This window comes from Heterocephalus glaber, unplaced genomic scaffold (assembly GCF_053883595.1).
Source record: "Heterocephalus glaber isolate CG9 unplaced genomic scaffold, H.glaber_assembly_v1.0 deba00001546, whole genome shotgun sequence".
Lineage (NCBI taxonomy): Eukaryota > Metazoa > Chordata > Mammalia > Rodentia > Bathyergidae > Heterocephalus > Heterocephalus glaber.
In genome coordinates, this window is record NW_028258339.1 from 110,349 (window position 1) to 131,827 (window position 21,479).

The 21,479-nt window shown below is 51.0% G+C and overlaps 1 protein-coding gene, 1 non-coding gene and 1 pseudogene across 6 annotated transcripts; all 3 read left to right on the forward strand.

Annotated features, from left to right (window-relative positions):
* Positions 1-3,153: 3,153 nt before the first annotated feature.
* On the forward strand, positions 3,154-3,252 carry LOC147824369 (U6 spliceosomal RNA; annotated as a pseudogene).
* A 1,000-nt stretch (positions 3,253-4,252) lies between these two features.
* LOC147824370 (melanoma-associated antigen D4-like) lies at positions 4,253-11,430 on the forward strand. Of its 5 annotated transcripts, none has more exons than XM_087189696.1 (13): positions 4,253-4,382; positions 5,238-5,519; positions 5,790-6,641; positions 6,983-7,189; positions 7,292-7,355; positions 7,459-7,646; positions 8,003-8,094; positions 8,434-8,513; positions 8,597-8,639; positions 9,049-9,111; positions 10,126-10,240; positions 10,598-11,081; positions 11,173-11,430. In XM_087189696.1, the coding sequence occupies exons 2-12, from the start codon at positions 5,310-5,312 to the stop codon at positions 11,030-11,032; spliced, it is 2,349 nt and encodes a 782-aa protein (XP_087045822.1). In that variant the 5' UTR covers positions 4,253-4,382; positions 5,238-5,309; the 3' UTR covers positions 11,033-11,081; positions 11,173-11,430. The 5 variants fall into 5 exon arrangements, with proteins under 5 accessions (XP_087045822.1, XP_087045821.1, XP_087045820.1 ...); XM_087189695.1 differs by having other exon boundaries at positions 11,225-11,430; XM_087189694.1 differs by having other exon boundaries at positions 10,598-11,028; positions 11,225-11,430.
* LOC147824371 (small nucleolar RNA SNORA11) lies at positions 9,745-9,873 on the forward strand. The gene has a single exon (XR_015442408.1). It is a non-coding gene; the product is annotated as a small nucleolar RNA SNORA11 (small nucleolar RNA).
* Positions 11,431-21,479: the final 10,049 nt, after the last annotated feature.

The following is a 21,479-nucleotide window of genomic DNA, read 5'->3' on the forward strand; positions in this document are numbered from 1 at the left end:
CCTGATCTCAGGTACTTTGTTATAATAACAGAAATCAGACTAAGACAGACTGTCCCCCCATACCCTCCTCTTTGTCTCTCCTGCACACACATTCATGTATACACACACACACACACACACACACACACACACACACACACTACTGACTAAATTACAAGTAGCATGAATGACATGCAACATTTCATTGGCCTGAATGGTCACGGCCAGTCTTCCTAAGAGCTTTAACATACTCTGAATTTCTACGCCCCCCCCACCCCCGCTCCCAGCATTACTGAGACACAACTAACAAAAAATATTAAATGCTTTTAAAGTGTATAACATGATAATTTGATGTATTTCAGTTCATGAAATGTTACCAAAATGAAGTCAACTAACACATGCATCACCTCTCAGTTATTACTTCTTGGATGTGGTGAGAGCACTTAAAATATGCTCGTTTAGAGATTTCAACTATATAATACAATATTTTGTTAACTATAGTTAACATACTGTAGACCAGACCCCCCCCCCAGAACTCATTCATGTTAAAACAGAAAGATTGTGTAATTTTCCAGCATGTCGAAATCCCTACCCGAACGGTCCCTAACAATCATTGTCCTAGATGCCACATATGTGATTTAATACACAGTTGTCTTTCTGTGTCTAGATCATTTCACTTAGCATGCTATCTTCTAGTTCAATAGTGGGATTGTCACAAGTGGGATTTCTTCTTTGTATGGTTCACATGTAATTACATATATCATTATGCGTAATAATGTATATGATCTCTATATCACATTTTCATCATCCATTCATCAGTTGGTGGACCCAGGTTAGGTTGTCTTCATGTCTTCGCTATTGAGAACAACTTACAATGAACAGGGGAGTACAGATGTCTCTGACATACTGATCTCCTTGTCTTCGGGTATATACTCAGGGTGAAATTGCTGAGTCATAGGGCAATTCTATTTTTATTTTTTGAAGAATTTCTGTACTGTTTTCCATAATGGCTATACCAATCTGTACTACCATTAGCAATATACAAAGATTCGCTTTTTCCTATGCACTTTCCATCACTACGACTTCTTGTCTTTTCAATAATAATCATCTTATCGGGTGTGAGATGATAGCTATTGTGCTTTTCTTTGCATTTTCTTGATGACTGGTGATGGTAAACATATTCCCACATATCCGTTAGCCATTTTTATGCCTTCTTTGGAACAATGTGTACTTGGGTTCTCTGCCTATTTTTCAAAACTGGATTGTTTCTTTGCTATTGGGTTGTATGAGGTACTTACGGGTCTATTTTGGAAGTTGAATCTTTCGTGAGATACATAGTTTGTAAATATATTTTTTCCATTTGGTAGATGGCTTTCCTACTTTGCTCATTATTTCTTTGCTGTGCTTTTTAGTTTGATGCAGATGCACTTGTTTATTTTAATATTTCTAGCCTGTGGTTTTGGTGTCAAAGCCAAAGCATCATTGACAAGATTGATGTCAAGGGGTTTGCTCCCTAAGTTTTCTTTAAAGAGTTTTATACTTTCAGGTTTTATATCTAATACTTTCATCTGTTTAAAGTTGATGTGTGTTTTTTAGTTAAGAAAAGGATTCAATTTAAGTCCTTTGCGTGAGCATATCCACTTTCATAGTCACAGTTCAACGAGAACTACTCTTTATCCCTAATGTTATTTCCTGATGCCCTGGATGAAAATTATGGAATACATGTGCTTTTATTTCCTGGAACTCTTTCCAATTCCCTTGTTCTGAGTGTTTTAAAACCAGTACAAGAAATTATCCAGAAATTCCAGTGTTGGGTATATAACCAAAGAAAGCAAAATCAGAATGACAAAGATATATTTGTACTCTGAAATTCACTGCACCACTGTTGACAACAACCAAGAAAAAGAATCAAGAGAAAGGTCCAATAACCGATAAATGAGACAATGGACTATTACTCTGCCTTTAAAAAGAATGAAATATTGTCACTAGGGGAAGCATGGATGGAACCAGACACTGCAGCAAGAACTTCTGGTGTGCTATTGCACAGTAGGGTGACTACAGACAGCAGTTATATACTCATATTTCAAAAAGATAGAAGAAAGAATTTTGAATGTTTTCACTAAGAGGACATGAGAACTGTTTGAGGAGATAAATGTTCGACTAATTTAAATGTCATGCAGTGTGTGTGTGTGTGTGTGTGTGTGTGTGTAACTTTACATGGAACCCCATTAACATACGATTTTATGCTTTTATAAATCAGTTGAAAATAGAAAACAGTAAAATAAACATCACACAATGTATACACATATCAAAACATCACATGGCATCCCACTGCTGTTTATACTATTTATATGTTTTTATGTGTCAGTTAAAAATAAACTTAACTTAGGTGGGCTGGGGATTTAGCTGAGTGGTGCTGCCCTGCCTTGAAAACACAAGGTCCCGAGTTCGATCCCCGGTACCAAAAAAACCCCCAAACAAACCAAAACCAAAAAGGTTTGTGTAGAAATAAACTTAATTTAAAAATAATGTAACCAGTTCACAAAACTAAAACTATTTAGAGGTTATACTGTACTAGGAAAACGTTAAGTGTTTTCACACAATGGTTTGTATATAGGCACAGGATCTCCATGACTCACTACCCTAGGTCCTTGGGCAAGTTTCTGTGTTCCTCGGTGTTCTCATCTACAAAATGAGGAAAACTAGTTGCCTTATCATGAAAGATTCTTGTGAGGACCCAGTGGGTTACTACAGGGAAATATTACCATATATAAGGCGTTTGTAATGGTGCCTGGGACGCAGGAAGCACAAAATAAATTTTCCTCACAGAGTCCAGAGAAGCCACCACAAAGGTTGATGCACTGACAACCTTCGTACCCGGGGCCGAACGAGCTACTCAGGAGGATGGCTGCAACTCCTGACGCAAACTGGAAACCAGGAAAGTCTGCCCGACTGCCATCGCCTGTCCTCACATCATTTGAAGAAGCTTCCGACTCAAATCTGGAAACCTGGACCAGCTGCCCTCTGGACTCAAACCCTGAGTGTGCTCTAAGCGTTAACCTTTGTGTCTGTAGTACCCGCACAAGTGACTCTGGTCAAATATCTGACGGATCAGTCTACACATATGCCTGACTGCAGCGGAAGGCCACCGGTAACACCACTTCTCTCAATAACAGGCACTGCCCATATACTAAAATTGGAACGTTACAGAGAAGATTAGCATGGCCCCTGCGCAAGGATGACACGCAAATTCGTGAAGCGTTCCATATCTGTGCTCGCTTGGGCAGCACATATACCAAACAGGCGCTGCCGACGGTTTCATTGGACTGACCTGACCAGGAGAAACTGACATCAAGGGACTGAGAGATCAGTTCAAGGGCTTAGGAGATAACTCAGCTGCTAACTTCATGGACTGTGAAACTTCTGGGAGAGGTCTCAGGCGGGATGAAAGATAGGACTGAGGACATTTTACCCCAGAAGTTGCTTGTTTGGGAGATGTTGGGTAGGTGAGGCCTGTCATTCAAAAGGAGGAGGAGAGCAGCACTAGCAGGACGTGGGCTTTGCAGTCAGGGGGACCCAGGCACAAATTTTGCATTTTCTGTTTGCTAGCCCAGCGACCATGTCTGGTTCATGGGCTGTGTGTGTGCGCCTCAGCTTCCTGGTCTGTAAGATGGGGATGCTGACATCCACCTCCCAGGGCTGCTGCGAAGGGAAAACAAGCCCAGGCACTGGCCCTGCCCCGCTGAGACCTACAAAGCTGCATAAAAGGCAGCAGGGGAAGCAAATGCTCCCAGTGTGTCTGGGAGACCTGGAGATGGATAGTGGAGGCCAACACAACACAAGGAGAGCGTCCATCCACTGGCCATTTCCATTTTCTGGCCCCGGAGGATGGAGGTTTCCACTTGTTGCAGTTACAGACCCAGCTGGAGACCTCTTTCATGAGGCCATGTTGGGCAGGTGGGACATAAACGTATACAGGGCCAGGCTGGAGGAGTTTGGGTGAAGAGGCAGAACTGAAAAGCATTGTGCAAGAGTGGGCTACTGAGGGCAGATGAATGGGTGGGCTTAGCTGCACTGCAGGGGATGAATGTGCTATCTGGCTGTCTGAAGAGGAGGGGTGAAGGATATATGGCGGGAAGCGCCCCCTTCGAGCCCCCCCCCATCCTTCCCGCAGCCCACCCAGCCGGGGAATCGCATGCGCACTGGGGACCTGGAGGAAAGGGCTTTTGTTGGGAAAGCGGACCGGCTGGAGGGGTCCGCGCATGCGCAGGCTCCCCAGCCTCGGCGGGTGCGCGGAGAAAAGGGGCGGGGTGGTCCGAGCTGCTGTGCTGGCAGCAGTAGGCGAGGGCGCGGCTGCGGGGTTCCTGGTGCTGAGCACGGACGCCATTGGAGCCCCAGGGAAGGTAAGGATCCAGCCCCAGACAGGACCGGGCGAGAACGAGTGCAAGCCCACACGCTGTGCCCTCTCCCTGCCCTCTGGATCTGAACAAAGCCCTAGCACTCAGACCCGGAACCTCCTTAGACCCAGCGTCTAGATAGGACCCCCACCACCACGACCATCAGACCCAAGCGCCCCGATCCGAGCCTACTTGTACAGAAGCCTGCAGTCCCAACCATTATGACAGACCCTGAGCAGAGCTTCTTTAGACCCGAGGCCCCACCCCCACCGCATCCACTCCTAGATTACTCAGGCAGAGCTGACTGCTCGCGCCTTCCTGGAGTCCCCAGTCCCTGGACTTTGAGCTGTCCAGCTGTCCAGGCATCCAGTTCAAGCCTTACCTAGGTCCAAGGCTCCCATCCTCTGAGCTCAACCTAGACCAGAATCAGCTGAGCGCCCCCCCCCCCCCCCGCCTCCTGGACCTCCGTTTCCCAGAGCTTTCTGCTGACCCTGTTCTCTGAGCCCTCCTATTTGCTCCTCTTCCCACCCCACCCCACCCCCGCCCCTCACCCATCCCCGTGATCATGGTCTCCAGCTCTGGCCCTTAAATTCAAGCCCTTTGTTTCTCCAGGTTTCAGTGCATCTCCTTTGGGACTTTTGGGACCTGAACCCTCAGACACAGCCCTTACTCAAATCTAGCCACCGGAGTGGGGAGCCTGCCCATCATCCTAAGCTCCCCTTTCGGTGGGGTGGGGTGAGGTCCCTCTGAGATCACTTCCATCCCTCTGCCAAGGCTCTGTCCCTGTAGACCCCGCTCCCCCCACTCGTGCTGCCTGGTGCAGCCTAGTAACCTGATGATTGCTGCCCCTCACCTCTCCAGAGATAACTACCCGCCACTGGGTCCTGCCCCTTGCCCCTGAGGCAGAGCTATCGGCTCCTTGGGACCCACAGCATGGCTGAGGGAAGCTACAGTGTGCAATCTGCAAACTCCAGTGTCGAAGACATGGATGAGGGGAGCCACCAAGTCAGGGAGGAAGAGATGGTTGGAGGCAACGACTATGAAGAGTTCGGTGCTTTTGGTGGCTATGGCACCCTCACCAGCTTTGACATCCATCTGCTCAGAGCTTTTGACACCTTGGGTTCCGGCTTTCACATCTTATCTGTGAGGCCCCTTCTTGGCCACCTGCTTGCTCTGGGCTTTCTCCCCAGTGTGGGGGGCGGGGGGTGGGGGGGGCGAGGAGTGGAAGGGAGGACTGAGTGGGGAAGGCATGCCAGCTTTCCCAAACCTTCCCTGCCCTTCTAAAGGAGGGGTTTCTGGAAGTCCTTGGGGTGGCCAGTGCTGCCTGGTGGGAAGAAACTGGGCCACAGGCAGAGCACCGTGCCAGTGTGTAGAGTTGTCTGTCCTCCCCTCCCCTGCCCTCTGGCCTTGCAGAATGAGCCCTGGGAACTGGAAAACCCTGTGCTGGCCCAGACCCTGGTGGAGGCATTGCAGCTGGATCCGGACACCCTCGCCAATGAGACGGAGGCCCGTGCCGCCAATGTGGCCCGCTCTGCTGCCTCCAACCGAGCTGCTCGGGCCGCTGCCACTGCTGCCCGTAGGTCCTTCACTCAGGTGGTGGCTAACCACCTGATCCCCCCACTGCCAGCCACAGGAGACAGTGCCCAGCCTATGACCTATGCCGAGGCTCAGGGGGCCACCCCTGAGGCAATCCTGGCCTCACCACAGACGTCCCAGGTGTCAGTCGCCAGTGAGATGGCCGCCCCTGGAGCTCCAACAATCTCCACACAGTCCCAGACGGCCACCCCGGACCACCAGGCTGCCGCCGAGGGTCCTGGTACTGCCTGTGCTGAGGGTCCTGGTACTGCCTGTGCTTTCTGTCCGGCTCCAAGTGCCAGTGAGACGGATGCCACCCGGCCCCAGGCAGCCTTCCTGGGCCAGAACGATGTCTTTGATTTCACTCAGCCAGCAGGTGTCAGTGGCACGGCTTTCACGCGCCCCAAGAGACCTGCCCCAGCCCAAGAGGCTGCCACAGAGGCCCCCAGTGCTGCCTCTGGCATGTCCCAGGCAGTGCCTGCCAAGGAAGTGGCAGCCACCCGACCCAAGACCACCAAGTCTGGGAAGGCTGTGGCCAAGACTCGGTGGGTGGAGCCTCCGAATGTTGGGGCCACAGCTGCTGCCAACACCAAGATGGCCACAAGCATCCCTGAGCCTGAGGGGGCAGCTGCCACTGCTCAGCACAGTGGTGAGCCCTGGGCCAGGATGGGAGGCAAGAGGACGAAGAAGGTGAGCCCCTACCACCTGCCCAGCCCCCCAGCTCCTCTCCTTTCCCGATGCTCTCCCCCTTTCTCCTCTGCTCCCCACCCTGTCGCTCCTCTCCTCTCACCTAGGCCACGTCTCTTGGGTACATGCTTGTGGAGTATGTTTTGACTCCGAGTAGTTTCTGCCCTCGGGGCTGGTGGGAGAAGAGGTTGGCTCGGAGCCTGGCGCTTAGTAAGCTCTCAGCACGTGCCAGCCACTGCTCGTACTACTTTTGCTGCCAAGTGCCTGGGTAAGGTGTGTGCTGCGTGCTTCTGCCTGGGGAGTCCGGAAGCCTCGGGTTGCTCCTCTCTCTGATGCTATTGCAGTCCAAACACCTGGATGACGAATATGAGAGCAGCGAGGAGGAGAGAGAGCCTCCTGCAGTCCCAGCAACCTGGAGAACATCGCAGCAGCCCCCAGTGACAGCCCGGGCTCAGGTGGCCCCTCGGCCCCCGATGCCCCTGAGGTCCCAGATACCCTCGAGGCACGTGTTGTGCTTGCCCCCCCGCAACGTGACTCTGCTGCAAGAGAGGGTAAGAAGTCCGCTTTCCCCATCTGCCTCCTTTCTTCCCCCATGGTCCAGCACTCTGTGGTCACCCAGGCCTTGATCTGCCCACACGCTCCTCCTTCTGCAGGCAAATAAGTTGGTGAAATACCTCATGATCAAGGACTACAAGAAGATCCCCATCAAGCGCTCAGGTAGGCACCTGTGGCCCTCTTCCAGCCCCTGCAGCTCTGCAGGCCTCTCTTTGCGTATGTGCCCCACCCTCCAGGCAGTGGCAGGGTCTCTCCATTTCCGCAGGACAGGGGCCCGACTGGCTGCCTTCCTTCCGCACGACTGGCCTTGGGGCTGCAGCCCTCGAGGCCCTGCTCAGCCCAGTCCCCTTCCCCACCTCTCCCCCTCCCGCAGACATGGTGAAGGACGTCATCCGAGAATACGACGAACATTTCCCCGAGATCATTGAACGAGCCACATACACTCTGGAGAAGGTGGGTGGGGGGATGGGAGGAGTGGGGAAGCCCGCAGCCCTTCCAGGCCCAGTTCCTGCCCCGAGTGCTCCGGAAACCTCCCGTGGTCCTCTACCGCTGAGCTTCCGGCGCACCTCCGGTAATGTAACACATGCCCCTCTCCTGGCGCCTTTCTGTCGTGCTCTCTGAGTGGGTCCCTGCAGTGCGTCCCTGCTGCCTCTGCCGGCACCAGAGCACCCACGAGGCAGCCCTTGCTGACCCGTCTTCTCCTGGCCTTGCCCAGTGCTTTCGACTCCCGGATGAGGGGATGAGGAAACGTTCAGAGCAGGCACGGTGCCTCCAGCAGGGGGTTTGGTCTCACTTTTCTCGCCCTGTAGAAGTTTGGGATCCACCTAAAGGAAATTGACAAGGAGGAACACCTGTACATTCTTGTCTGCACGCGGGATTCTTCCGCTCGCCTCCTCGGGAAGTAAGGAAGGGAACCAAGGTAGTGGCTTCCTGGGCGGTGTCCCATCCCCACCCCTCAACCTCTTGGGGGAACAGGACCACTGGGCTCGAGGGTCCACCCCCGCTCTTCCTCTGTGGTCGCTGTGCCTGGTGACTGCTGGAGAAAAGAAGTGGCATTCTGGGGCAAGGCCTTGGTGCTGTGGGATTTTGCTGGCCTCCCCAAAGATTCGGAGGAAAGCAGCTTGTCCCTGGCTACCACGTGCCTGGCTTGGCCTTGGCAGAGTAGCCCTCCAGGGAGACCTTCCCAAAGAGTGGGGGGAGTGGCTTCTGACAAGTGGCATCCCTCTCTGTCCACCCTTAGGACCAAGGACACTCCCCGGCTGAGTCTACTGTTGGTGATTCTGGGTATCGTTTTCATGAATGGCAACCGTGCCAGCGAGGGTGAGTGTGAGCCCTGCAGCTGGGGATTTGGCCACGGTCCCATCTTCGTGTGCCAAACTCTTGTACCCCATCTCCCCTCACAGCTGTCCTCTGGGAGGCACTCCGCAAGATGGGACTTCGGCCTGGGTATGACTGGCTCCTCGGCTCCTGCCCCTCGGTGCCATCCTGTGGCAGACGAGGTCCCGGGATTGCAGTGGCCTGGGGTCTGGTGCAGGGGAGTAGGGTGCCCTCGGCTCGGTAGAGAGGAGAGGAGCTCATCAGGCTGGATGGGGGTATCCGTCCCGAGCTCCCAGCCCCTCTGAGCTCACTGTCCCCAGAGGAGAGCTCAGAAAGGCAAAGGAGAGCAAGGCCTTCCATCAAGCCCCTCCCTCGAGCACCCCTGAACAGCTGTCCTCTGGCCTCTGCCATGCGCCCCGGCTGCCTCCATGGGGATGCCCGGTGGGCTGGGAAGCTCGGGATGGAGCTGGGGAGTGCTCCCACCCACTCACACCAGTGACCTCCCTCAGCAGTCATGGATTCCTTTGTTTGCCCTCAGGGTGAGGCACCCTTTCCTTGGTGATCTGCGGAAGCTCATCACAGATGACTTTGTGAAGCAGAAGTAAGTAGTGACTGAGCTCGCCTTGTCCAGCTCTCAGTGTTCCCGGGTGCCAGTCTACTAGAGAAAGCCATTCCCAGTCTCACATTTTAAACTGGAGCCATGAGTGGGGTCAGCATGTGAGAGTGTAGAGGGAGTAGAATTCTGGGGCTGTCTTGGGGAAAGGGAGCAACTCCCAGACAGCCAAGGACAGGGTGCAGGGGAGGGGTAGGGAACCTATGACGTGTGAGCCGCAGCTGGCTGTTTGTTATTATCAACAGCTCTAAAAGGTTCGTGTAGGGGATGATACGAGCACCATGTCATTGAGCACCTGCCCCGCAGGCGGGCACAGTAGTTTCCCTTGTGTTCCTCCTGAGCAGCCTGGGGCTCAGAGAGGTGGCAGTTTCTGAGCCTAGCCGACAGCTGGTAGGGCCAAGAGCCCAGTTCTCTTGGTTTTCAGGCCAGGGCCCAGTGTACACACTGCCCAGCGCCCCCAGCATGAGAGACAGGAGGGTGGGGGGTGGGGGGTGCAGAGGAATCTCAGGGTGTGCGTGGAGCTGCCCTTGGCTGAATGTTGCTTCTTCTTCTTTTCTGGTCATTTTGTGTAGTGTGGATCTTGCCCAGGCTCAGCTAGCCCTCCTTGGGGACCCTTGCCATGGGGTGTGCTCAGAGCAGGGGGCCCGAAGAATGGCTTCTCTGTTTACAACACACCCAACAGGAATCCGGGGCCATTGTGAAGAGGGGCACAGCACTTGTGTCCTCCCTGTGAGCAAATGCCCTACATGTGTCGCCTCTGCGCCTAGACAGGGCTTCCAGACAGGATCACCGTCCTGAGGCGATGGAGGCCTCGCTGTCGCTGTCGTTCAGCTGAGGTCCTGGGAGTGAGGTCGTGCAGGAGTCCAGGGCTGAGGACCCAGGTGGTCCTCTTCTGGGAGGTGGGCTGCAGCACCCTGGCTGAGGAGGGGCTGCAGGGAGCGCATCAGTTCAACCACAGGTCAGCTTGGCTAGAAGCAAAGGGTGATTCCCTCTCACACTCAGGTACCTGGAATACAAGAAGATCCCCAGCAGCAACCCACCAGAGTATGAGTTCCTCTGGGGCCTGCGAGCCTGTCACGAGACCAGCAAGATGAGGGTCCTGAGATTCATTGCCCAGGTACTGGAGAGCGTCTTTGTCAGGTGCCAGCAGCAGGGTGGTGCTTGCCCTGCTTTGTTTGTGTCCTGGTCACCACCTTTCCCCTCGGGAGGCTCTGAGAGGTTCCTGAGTTTCTTGGGCAGGGGTCACAGAAGTCATAGCATGGGGGGTGGGGCGTATTCCCAGCTCTGGCTCAGAACGGTAGGAACCCGGGATTTTTAGGCCAGGGCCCACCCTCTCCTTGGTCCTTGGAGAAGGTGGGAGCAGGCGTGCGAGCGGGCCTGACAGTGTGCCCATGGGAAGGGGTGGCCAGCAGGAGGTGTTCCTTGAATGTGGGGTAACCCTGTCATTATGGCTGGCTGCTGTTTCCCACCTCAGAACCAGAACCGAGACCCCCGGGAATGGAAGGCTCATTTTCTGGAGGCTGTGGACGATGCTTTCAAGACGATGGACATGGACATGGCCGAGGAACATGCCAGGGCCCAAATGAGGGCCCAGATGAACATCGGAGACGAAGCTCTGATTGGACGGTGGAGCTGGGACGACATACAGGCCGAACTGCTGACCTGGGATGAGGACGGGGATTTTGGCGACGCCTGGGCCAGGATCCCCTTTGCTTTCTGGGCCAGGTACCATCAGTACATCCTGAATAGCAGCCGCACCAACAGGAGAGCCACATGGAGAGCTGGTGTCAGTAGTGGTACCAACCCTGGGGCCAGTACCAGCATCCTAGATGGTCCCAGCACCAGTTCCACCATCCGTACCAGAAATGCCGCTAGAGCTGGTGCCAGCTTCTTCTCCTGGATCCAGTAAGATTGTCACGGGGACCTGAGACCCTCTGGGAGAGCTGTGGACCAGCTAGGTGATGTCAGCGGGAGGCCTCTGGAGGGCTGGGGTGGGGCAGCAGTGAGCCCAAGGAAACACACTCGTGTCATTGTTTGTCCCCCTCACAGGTTATTGTGGGTTCTGATGTGTACATGTTCCTTTTCGTTCCTCATGTTGCAGACAGCGTTGAGGAGCTGCGGTGGTCGTCCTCACCCAGCCGGACGGCCTCCTCAGAGGCCCTCTCACCCAGCACTCTGGGCGCTTCTCCCTGTGCGTTGCAGGGAGTGTGAAGATGAAGCTTCCCTTGTTCTTCTTGCTTTCCTCGTGTGCTTTTTCTTGTGTGTTCATGGTTTTGGTATCAGTGTTACATTAAAGTTGCAAATCAATGTGGATGTCTCGTCCTTTACCTACACAGGGGGGTCCTATAAATGGCCAGTGGCTGGGCTCTTCAGGACCCCTGGGATCAGCGGGCCCCATCCCTGTGGATAGAGGTGCACGGGTCTGGGTGGGATGCTGGGAGTGTGCGTATTCCAGGTGAGTGGGGAGGCCATGAATATAGGGGAGCCCCAGTCCACGTGGTTATGTGATTGAGTCTCACAAGGCAGCTCAGCAGCACTGGCTAGATGCCAAGAGCAGGCAGGAGAAGGAATGGCATGGAGGACTGGAGGTTTATGCCACACGTTGCGCCCCCCCCCCAACCCAGCAATGGGGTCCACAGGCACTCACTGGCATTCACTCAACGCCTCAGCCCCCATCTTCGAGGAGATGAGGTTCCAAAAGCCGTGGTTCGCCATCCAGACAATTCTGGGTCTCCTCCTTGGGGCCGAGTCTTGGGGAAAATGAGGCAGGCTTTATAAACGATGGCTTTACCCTGGTGTTGGGCAGCCAGCGCAAGAGCTGCTGAGAGAAGAGGAGGTTACCAGAGCAAAGTGTTAGGCACGCCTAGACAGCCCATTGCCAGCGAGGAAACGGAGGCCCGTTTGGGGCTTCCCTGCTCTTCCCCAGAAGCAGGGCCCTCCTGGGGAGGCCGAGGCCAGGCCAAGGTGCTGGCTGATACCCAGAGGCAATGGGGCACATGAGGCTGCAGACCCTCCAGGTGCAAGGCAGTGAGGACAGACAGGTGGTTCTGGGAAGGGCTCAGAAGCAGGCATGCATGGTGTCTGGGGATGCCCCGAGTTCTCCGGTCATGTCCACAAGCTGGCAGGACAGACAGCCAGATGACCAGGCCAGAAACAACGGTGTCAGCGACCCACGCCCTGTGCCCCGCTTGCTTCTGTTGCCCCTAAAAGAGGCTCCCATCGCAGCCAGTCCCGATCCTGATCCAGACTGGCTACATAAATCGTGAGGCCTGGGGAACAATGAAAGCTCGGGTGTGATTGCTCAAAAGTGATTAAAGACTGCAGGAGCTCCACAGCAGAGCGGGGAACTGCACTGGAGCCCCTTTGAGTTTGGGACTGGGGAGGCTGCACACTCAGGACCTGACCGCCCCGCTTTTTACACAGGCTTGTAGGATTGGTCTCCGTATTGGTGGCCTGTGCAGGGATCCTGTCTGGAGCTGAGGTCCAGGCTCTGCCACACGGACTTTCTGGTATTCTGACGAGCACTGAGTCCCAAACTTTCATTGGATCACAACACACAGACACACATGCACGGTGTCACGCACTCAGACAGACACGGAGACACGGAGTCGTCTTCTCTCCACCTGTCCAGGTCTACGACTGGGACTGTGGGAGAGATGAGAGCTGCCTGGGACCCCGGGAGGCCTGGCGTGATAAGGTACACACAGTGTGAGTGGGACCTCTCAGGACATTTGTGTGCATGCAGTAGGCACATGCCTTCTCTAGGGTGGGGCAGCCTCTGGTCTAAGTTTGAGCACTGCGTCCAGAGGCCATTGGAGACAGGCAGCTTAGCTTATCTGGAAAGAAGGAGGAAGCAACCCTCAGGGACACAGTGCTGGGAAGGGCACCATTTCCCAAGGCTCTGTGCTTTCTGGGCACTCACCCTTCTATCTCCCCTGCCTAGGGGCCCAGCCTATCTCCCCCGCTTCACTAGGGGCCCAGTCTCCACACTTCACAGGGAGCAGTGAGAGGGCAGACTGGGCAGGGAGGACGATGGCCTTGGGAAACAGCCGACCTCCTCACTCTGAGCATCAAAGGAAGACCAAGGCAGGCCTCCCTCTGGCCCAACCCAGACCTTTCACAGATGCTCACCACAGAAGCCTGTGATTCCTGTCAGCCAGAGTTTTCTGAGACTCTGGTAAGCGCCAGGTTTGTGTCAGTGTCGCACACGGCACTGGCCAGGTCGCATCGCCTTCTCCTCAGCCCAGGCCTGCTCTCTCTCATCCCTACTGCACTTGTTCGTGGACAACCAGTGGTCCAGTCACTAGTCTGCAGCTGTTGATGATTATATGGAAAGTTGTTCTGAGTATTCGTGTACCACTTCTTGTCTGAGTGTCCTTTTCCTTTATCAGGCAGCCCTGAGAGGAGTAGGGGTAGTAGGAGTAGGGTCCATTCCCTGGAGGAGGGACCTGAGGCTCCCAAAGATAAGAGACTGGCCTGAAGTCTTCTGGCCACGGTGGCAGCATGGGGATTCAAGCCCTGGACCTTCTGAGAGCAGGATGCCTGCTCTGCCTCTTGCAGGGTGTTGTTGATCTTATGGAGGAGCTGAGTGTCCTCGGGACAACACCCTCTCCCGCCCCACACTCTCTCCCGATACCCACTCTCCTGCCCACCAGGCTCAACACATCAGGTCCCACTGCACCACCACCCGCCACAATGCTTTGGGGGTCCTGTCCACCCTCATCGACCGCATGAGTAAACATACTCCCAGGAGAAAGGGACTTTCCTGAGGCCTCTGACCCACCTCTGCCCATGCCTCAGTCTGTGACCTTCAACCAGCATCTTCTCTTGGCCTTTTGTGTATCTTGTTTTCTTGTACATAGAGGTATATTCTTATGGACTGTTTCCCCCTTGACTATTGGGTTGTCTTTTTCATAATGAAGGAAGTGTCCTCTCCTCATTTTGCTCCATTTTCTCTATCGGGTGGGTATATTGCAGACCTATTCTCACCATCGGTGGTCTGCCATTTCATTCTCCTACTGATGAAGTGTAGAATTGCTGAGTTTGATGAAATCCAGGTAACGTTCCTTTGTGTGTGGTTATTACTTTCAGTGTAAGAGAAGTGAGTCGTTTGACTTCTGCATGTTCACCAGCACTTATTCACTACCAGAAGTTCTTCATTTTAGCTTTTTGGACTTTACATTGAGGATCTGAATAAATTGAAGATGTCTGAAATCATAGCAAGTTACCGTTTCTGACCACAGTGGGTTTAAACTAGAGAAATCAATCCCAGAAGAGTAAGTGGAGAATTAACAAAAATGTGAAAATTAAGCAATACCCTTTTCGATAGCCAACAGGTCGAAGAAGAAAACCACAAGGGAACTCAGAAACTAGCTGGAGACAAATGAAAGCCAGCACACAATATGCCTCAGTTTATGAGATACAAGGGAAGCCCTGTGAAGGGTGGCGGTAAGAACTGCAAATGCGCACATTAGAAAGGAAAAATAGTCTCAATTCTACAAGCCAACTTTATCTTATAAGAAGTAGAAAAAGAAAAACCCTTAAACCAAAGTCAGCTCAAGGGAGGCAGTAGTGATGAGTGGAGGACAGAAAAGAAAAAAAATGAAACAGATAATAGAAAACCAACAGAAACAAAGATCCGCTTTTGGGAAAAGATCGACATGGTTGGCAAACTCTTCAGTAGACCAGTGAGAAAAAATAAATAGAGAATACTCAAATAACTACATGCAGAATGAAAGAAGAGACTTGACTGCTGATGCTGCCAAGAAAAGTTAAAAGATTATAAGAGAACACTGTACTGGAAACAATTATACATCAACAAATTAGATAAGCTAGAAGATATGGATAAATTCTGAGAAATGTATAACCTGTGAACACTGATTCATGATGAAGTTAAAAATCTGAACAGACCTATAACTAGTTAGGGCACTGAATCTGTCATCATAACCTTCCTTACAGGGACAAGCCAGGGCCAGATGGTTTCACTGAAGAATGCTACCAAACATATAACAAACAGTCACTGATCTTCCTCAGTCGCTTCCAAAACAGAAGAGGTGGGAACACTTGCAATTCATTTTAAGAGGCCAGCATTACCCTCACACCAAAGTCAGACAGATGACCCACAAATAAAAACAAACAAACAAACACAACGAACCTCCAACTAACATGCTGGAAGAATGTGATCCAAAAATACTGAACAAAACACTAGCAAACCGAGTTCAACAGAGGATGAGAAGCCTTTGACCAACGGGGATTTTCTTAGAGAATGCAAAGAAGATTTAATCACTGAAAAATCAATCTGATGTCATGCACCAAATCAACAAGAGGCAGGGCAAAAAGCACAAGATTCCTCCAAGTGCTGCAGTAAGTGATAATTCAGCACCCTTTTATAACAACAGCAACAAAACCAGTCAACACAGTAGGAAGACAAGGAAGCAACCTCAAAATAACAAAAAGTCAGATGTGAAATACCCACCGTGAACATCACACTCAATACTGTTTGACCGAATTCTTTTCCTCTGTCAGGACAAGGAAAGGACATCAGCACCTGCCATTTCTCCTTTCCATTGCCCTAGAAGTTCTAACCAAAGCAAGTTCAAAAGAAAGAAATCAAAGGCTTACTCGAACTGGGAGTGGTGGTGCACTCCTGTAATCCCAGCACTTGGGAGGCTGAGGCAGGAGGATTGCTTTGAGTTCCAGGCCAGCCTGGGCTCCATAGTGAGTTCAAGGCCAGCCTGCATTACAAGGTGAGGCCCTGTCTCAAAAGAAAAAGAACAGGCATTCTTTATGTACACTTAAGTGGTGCCACCGCCTGCCACTCGAGCGCAAGGTCCAGAGTGCGATCCCCGGTACCTAAAAAAGAAAAAGAAAAAAAAAGAAATATCCCTGAATATCCCCCAGCTCTAAGAAGAACTCGTCGAGCCAATTACAAAATATTTCAAATGAATCATAATAAAAACTTAGAGGACAATTTTAATTGTCCATGCTACATAAGGCAAAAAACAGACAGAAATGTAATGACCTATGTCAATATCAAGTAGAAAAATCCAGATGAAACCTAAAGAAAGTAGACCAAAGCAAACAAAGATAAAAGTGTAAATCAGATAAAGACAAAACAGGACAGCCAAAATTGGTTCGTCGCAAAGACAAGAGTACAATTCATACTCGTCTTGTGTTGAGCTTGACAAAACAGAAAGAATTTGAAATAGAAAATAGAGAGAAACGTCTGGAATGATTGAGGAGACATGGCTATCGACAATGAGCTTTTGAAATGATTATTAGTCCAAAAAATGAAAGATCTTATGCTAATCAACTTTAAAATCCACATAGAATGTATACACTTCAAGAAAACACATGAAAATGACAAAAAAGACAACCTAAACTTCAGAGTAGCTATATACTGGATGAGTGCAGTTTCAGGGAAGCCACCAGGTACGCCACCACCACCTAAAAATAGCTTCCAGGTCTGGAGAGCTCCAAAATGTAATCCCACCAAACATGTCAGGAAGAAAGAATGTCGATGTTACATTTGCCACACAATATTAAAGAGAGGAAGCAGTTGCCATCTGGTGTCCCGGGGCCAAAACCATTATGAGAGCATGGTAAGAAGTGAAGCACATAGGCCTGCCCATCTTTCACACAAGCACAGAGAGAAGAGTCTTGAATGAAGTATTACCACAGCGAGCCAGCTGTGTATCTTCAGGCACATTATATCACAGACAAGTCAAAAACATTCTCCGAGTGCAGTGGCTCAGCCTTTGAAAGAACCGATGTGTCTCAAAAAAGTAAGGTACTAAGGAGAAAAATGCGATGTTCCCTGCAGAAGCAGAATCTTCACTTTAGAAAGTGATGATTCACGGGCCAGGGATTTATTTTAGCTCAGTGGTTCTGCCGCCTGCCTCGCGCCAAGTCCCAAGTTCGATCCCCGGTACAAAAAGAAAAGGAAAGAAAGTGATGTTTCGCTTATGATAAAACCTCTGAGCAAACTAGGACTAAGAGGGAACTCTCTTAATCCAATCCGACGATCTCAAAAGCCAACAAAGCCCACGACAGTTAATGCCGAAATGTGGAAAGCTTTCCTTGTGAGACCAAGGAAAAAGTCCTGGACATCTCCGTGGTCACTGCTTGCAGCTTGCAGTGAAATAAGGGGAGAAAAAGTAATGAAAGTGACCCAGGGAGTAAAGCCTTAAAGGCATAATTCTGCTCACCAAAGGACATGTGTCTGAAGATTCACACAGTAACGACTGCAGTGTTGTACTCTGGGAGCTACTGAAATGCCATATCAGAAATGGAAACTGTTGATAAATTGTGATGAAGTCCTACGATTGACTTTTCTATTCAGTAATGAAGAGAAATGAACTACAGGTGCACAGGACAAGAAATACGAATAGGAATAAATCAGAACACGATATTGCCAAAAGAAAGCCAGATTACAAGAATGTGTACTATAATGAGCCTACTGACTATGTGTAACCAAGTTCGCAAAGAGGCAAAATTAAAGTGCTAAAAGTCAAATCGGTGGCCAGATTAGCTGAACTGGCGGAGGGTGTTACCAAAGAAAGGCATGAGCTTGCTTTTCGGTTGCCAGCAATACTGGGTTTCTGAACCTGGACTGAAGTTATTGAGGTGTCTGTGGTGCAACATTTGACTCTGTGGTGCATTCACTTTTGGTGCAAATGTGTGTTTTGCTCTATTTCGTTTTCTTTTGTTTTTGGAGTACTGGGGATGGAACCCAGGGCTTTCACACTGAGCTGTATCACCAGCCCTTTTGTTATTTTTCACTTGGAGTCAGGGTCTTGCTAAGTCCCTAAATTGCCCAGGCTGGGCTCAATCTCATGAACCCCCTACCTCAAGCCTCCCAGAGGTACTGGGATTCCATGTGTTTGCCACCACCTCTGGCTGCGTTTTATTTCGTTAAATGTTACAAAAAGATTTTTACATGAATAGAATCCCAGATGCATCACAAAAATGGATTCTTCGGTAAATTGTATATTTTCTGACCACAAAGCCATGAATACAGAAATTAGTAACAAAGATCATCAGAGGGTCCCCCATAAGTCTGGCCCTGCACTCACAGCAGTCCTCCTACCTCAGTCTCCCAGAGTGCTGGGATTACAGGCATGCACCACCACACCCGGCCTGCCATAAGTTTTTAAATTCATAAAGATCCTCCTATATAACCCTTGACTTCATAAAAAAAAATTCACATGGGAACTAGAAAATACTTTAAACTGAGTGATGAAGGCAACTTGGGAGGACTTTGCCCAACAGATTAGTAAGTCTCCTCTCTTGAGAAGGTTGGACAAGCCGAGCGAGAATCTCCTGCATGTGTGGGAACAGGCAAGATGCCAGCAATCTGAGTTTCCAGTGAGGCTAGACATGGAAGATCTCTGCAGACAGAAACTTAGATGGCCTGTGTGGGCTTCAGATATGTGGGTATGCCTTCAGGTGAGCGTCAGGTTCCGAACTGCATAAATCTGCTGGCTCATGCTCTGCAGAGGGGGAATCTGTCCCCAGACTCCTAAAACGGAGGGAGAGCAAGTTGCCCAGTTACAGGGAGCTGAGAAGGGATCCGGGTGCCTAGTCGATTTGTAGCGCATTCGTGCAATTGGTAACACTAACCCCAACGTGCAGGAGTGTGTGCCAACCACACCTGGTGAGGCAAGGTTCAGGATGGCCGCCTGTGGGCTTTCCTTGCTGCTGCCTTAAGATCCAGCTCTCTTAACTCAGCCAATCAGAGAGCGCTCATCTGTGTCCTTTCCACCGGCCAATACAGTATTTCTAGTGTCGTCTTCCTCAACCGCTTTGTCTTTGTGGAGCCAAGCTTTTAAAAAAAAGACCGGATGGAGGCAGTGGAGAGGGAGAGACAAAGGGAGGCGAGAAAGAGAACGGATGAATGAGAAGGGCACAAAGGTGCCCGGAGCAAAGGTCCACTGACAAGTTGAAACTGCTCCTCAGCACATTTTGGTCGGTTACTTAGTCAGATTGCATGCAGTCGGCACCCAGCGGGACTTTATGATCACACTTGGACTAATGCAAGGCAGGACCCCCGACTGAGTCCATCATGCTGCCAAGATGGAAGAGGACGCTTGCCCCAAATTACAAGCGAGCTGGTTACCTAGAGGCCGCGAGAGGATGCTGGGTGGCAGAAAAACCAATGTCCATGGCATTGTCTGCACTGAGCCCAGCACGGAAATTAGTTCTCCCATCACTTACTCCCACAGCTTCCTGTTATTTAGGTCCATATCTCTCATGGTAATTTTCAATGCGAGACTTATGCCTGTGATTCATTTTATGATGCACTGCCCTCGTAGGCTGAACACAACATGGCCCACTTCAGGCCATCATAACGGAATGAATGAGGTATTAGTCATGCCATAAGTAGCAGGGTAGGGAAAGGGGAAGGAGGTTGGTGAGAAGAAAAGGCTCGGTGAGAAGGAGGAGGGACACACTTGGAAAATGGAGAACAAGAATGAGAGAGGGAGGAGAAAGCCAGGGACAAGGACAGCAGAAGAGGGACAAACAGAAAGATAATGCAGGGAGGAGAGAGGGAGGAGTTAGAGAGGAAAGATGGGCAGTGATGATGGATGCAGAAGTGAGGTGGGAAGTGAGGACAGGGGAATGGTGTTTAGAGGAAATGGGGGTGGGAGCAAGGAGAAAAAGACTGGGGAGAGCTCCTTTCCAAAGGGTCATAAGTGAGCACAGAGTAGGAGCGAGGACAGGGGAAAGGGGGCTGTGAGGCAGAAAGGGTGAGGAGAAGCCGTCTGCTGGGTTTGAGCCCTCTTCCCTGCCTGGGAAACATTGCAGTCCTCCTCTCATGTCTGGCCTGGGACTCCATCTCAGAGGCAGACAATGGCGAAACGGGGGGGGGGGGCAGGGACACACAGGACGCCTCTTCTCTGCTGAGTGTCCTACATCTCAGCCTTCCATGGCAACAGGAATGCCCTCCGTGACAACGAGGGAACCTGCCATACCTCCAGGCTACATCTGCCCTGGCCAAGTTCTTCACCTGTTCCTTCCATCCCCTGCCGGACGCAGCTCCTACCAACACCTTTAAGGGAACAAGTCCCTTTCCCATGGCCCCTAACTGTAGCGATTCCACATGAGTTAACACCTTTTGGGTGGTCATAGCACAACTTCCCCCACAAGCATCCTATGGGCCAGCCAGTGCAGTGCTATGTATGTGTGTGCTCAGGGGTGGATGTAATGGTATTCTGAGGGATCAATATATTCGTGGAAATGGTGAATTCATTCAGTGTGTGTGCTTTGCTAAAATCTCTGCCCCCAGGGGCCTTCATTTCAAGGACCACCTCTGCTTTTCTCCCACAGCCCAGTGAATGCATCAGACACTCAGCTTCAGTTCCCATGGCAACGGGGCTAATGGTCTAGGGACTAAGGATGAGACAAAGGGAAAAGCAGAGCAATGTGTGTGCTCTGTGTTCCTCTGAGGTACACAAGCTCCTATTCAGGGATAAAAAGGAACATTGCTATTTAGTTCTACCCTGCACTCCTCTCACTGCTTGGTGGGGGAGGATAGAAAGGTACAGGGACCCAAGGGGAGTTTCTATATCCCCACACAACACCCACCTACATGATTTGGGGACCTAGCTTTCCCTGTCCACTAGCCAGCTTCTCACCGAGAATTTGTTTGACCTCCCAGTCATGTGCGTGGCATGTGGAATTCTTGCTCTGTCCTGGTCACTTCCCTTGTCCTCCAGCATCTTAGCCACTGCCACGTTGTCGGGTTTTCCAGTAGGCTCCATTTTATGACACAAAAATGTTCCAGCCCTATTTCTGAAATGCTGCCTCCAGAGAAGTTTCACAATCCTCACTAACGGAGTCATACAGGACAGACCACCCCCTCCACTCCTCTGTGGCCTCAGAGATCTTGCTCCAGACACTGAGACCAGTTTATAAGGCTTCCTTTTTCTGCCCACCCCTGTTCTACTTGGCCTTTGGGGAGGCTGTGAGGAGAGAGGTTCGTGCTAGTCTCCTGTGTTTAAAAATCGGGAAGTGCACGATCATCCTACTAGATGCAGGAAAAGCATTTCATGGAGTTCATCATCGATTCACAATTAAAACTCTATGCTGATAGGTAGAGAAGGAACTTGCCTAAACATAACAGACACCGTGAATGAAAAAACCTACAGTGGACATCAATACAGTGGGGATAAATTAAAATCTTTCCCTCTAATTTCAGATGCAAGACAGGGATGCCCCTTCTCACCCCTTCTACTCAACATTAGAAGTTCCAGACAGAACAAAAAGACACATTCAAGAAATCAACAGCACCCACATCTAGAGGAAAAAAATAAAAATTTTCTGTTAGAACAAATACATTCAGAGTGGTTACAGGA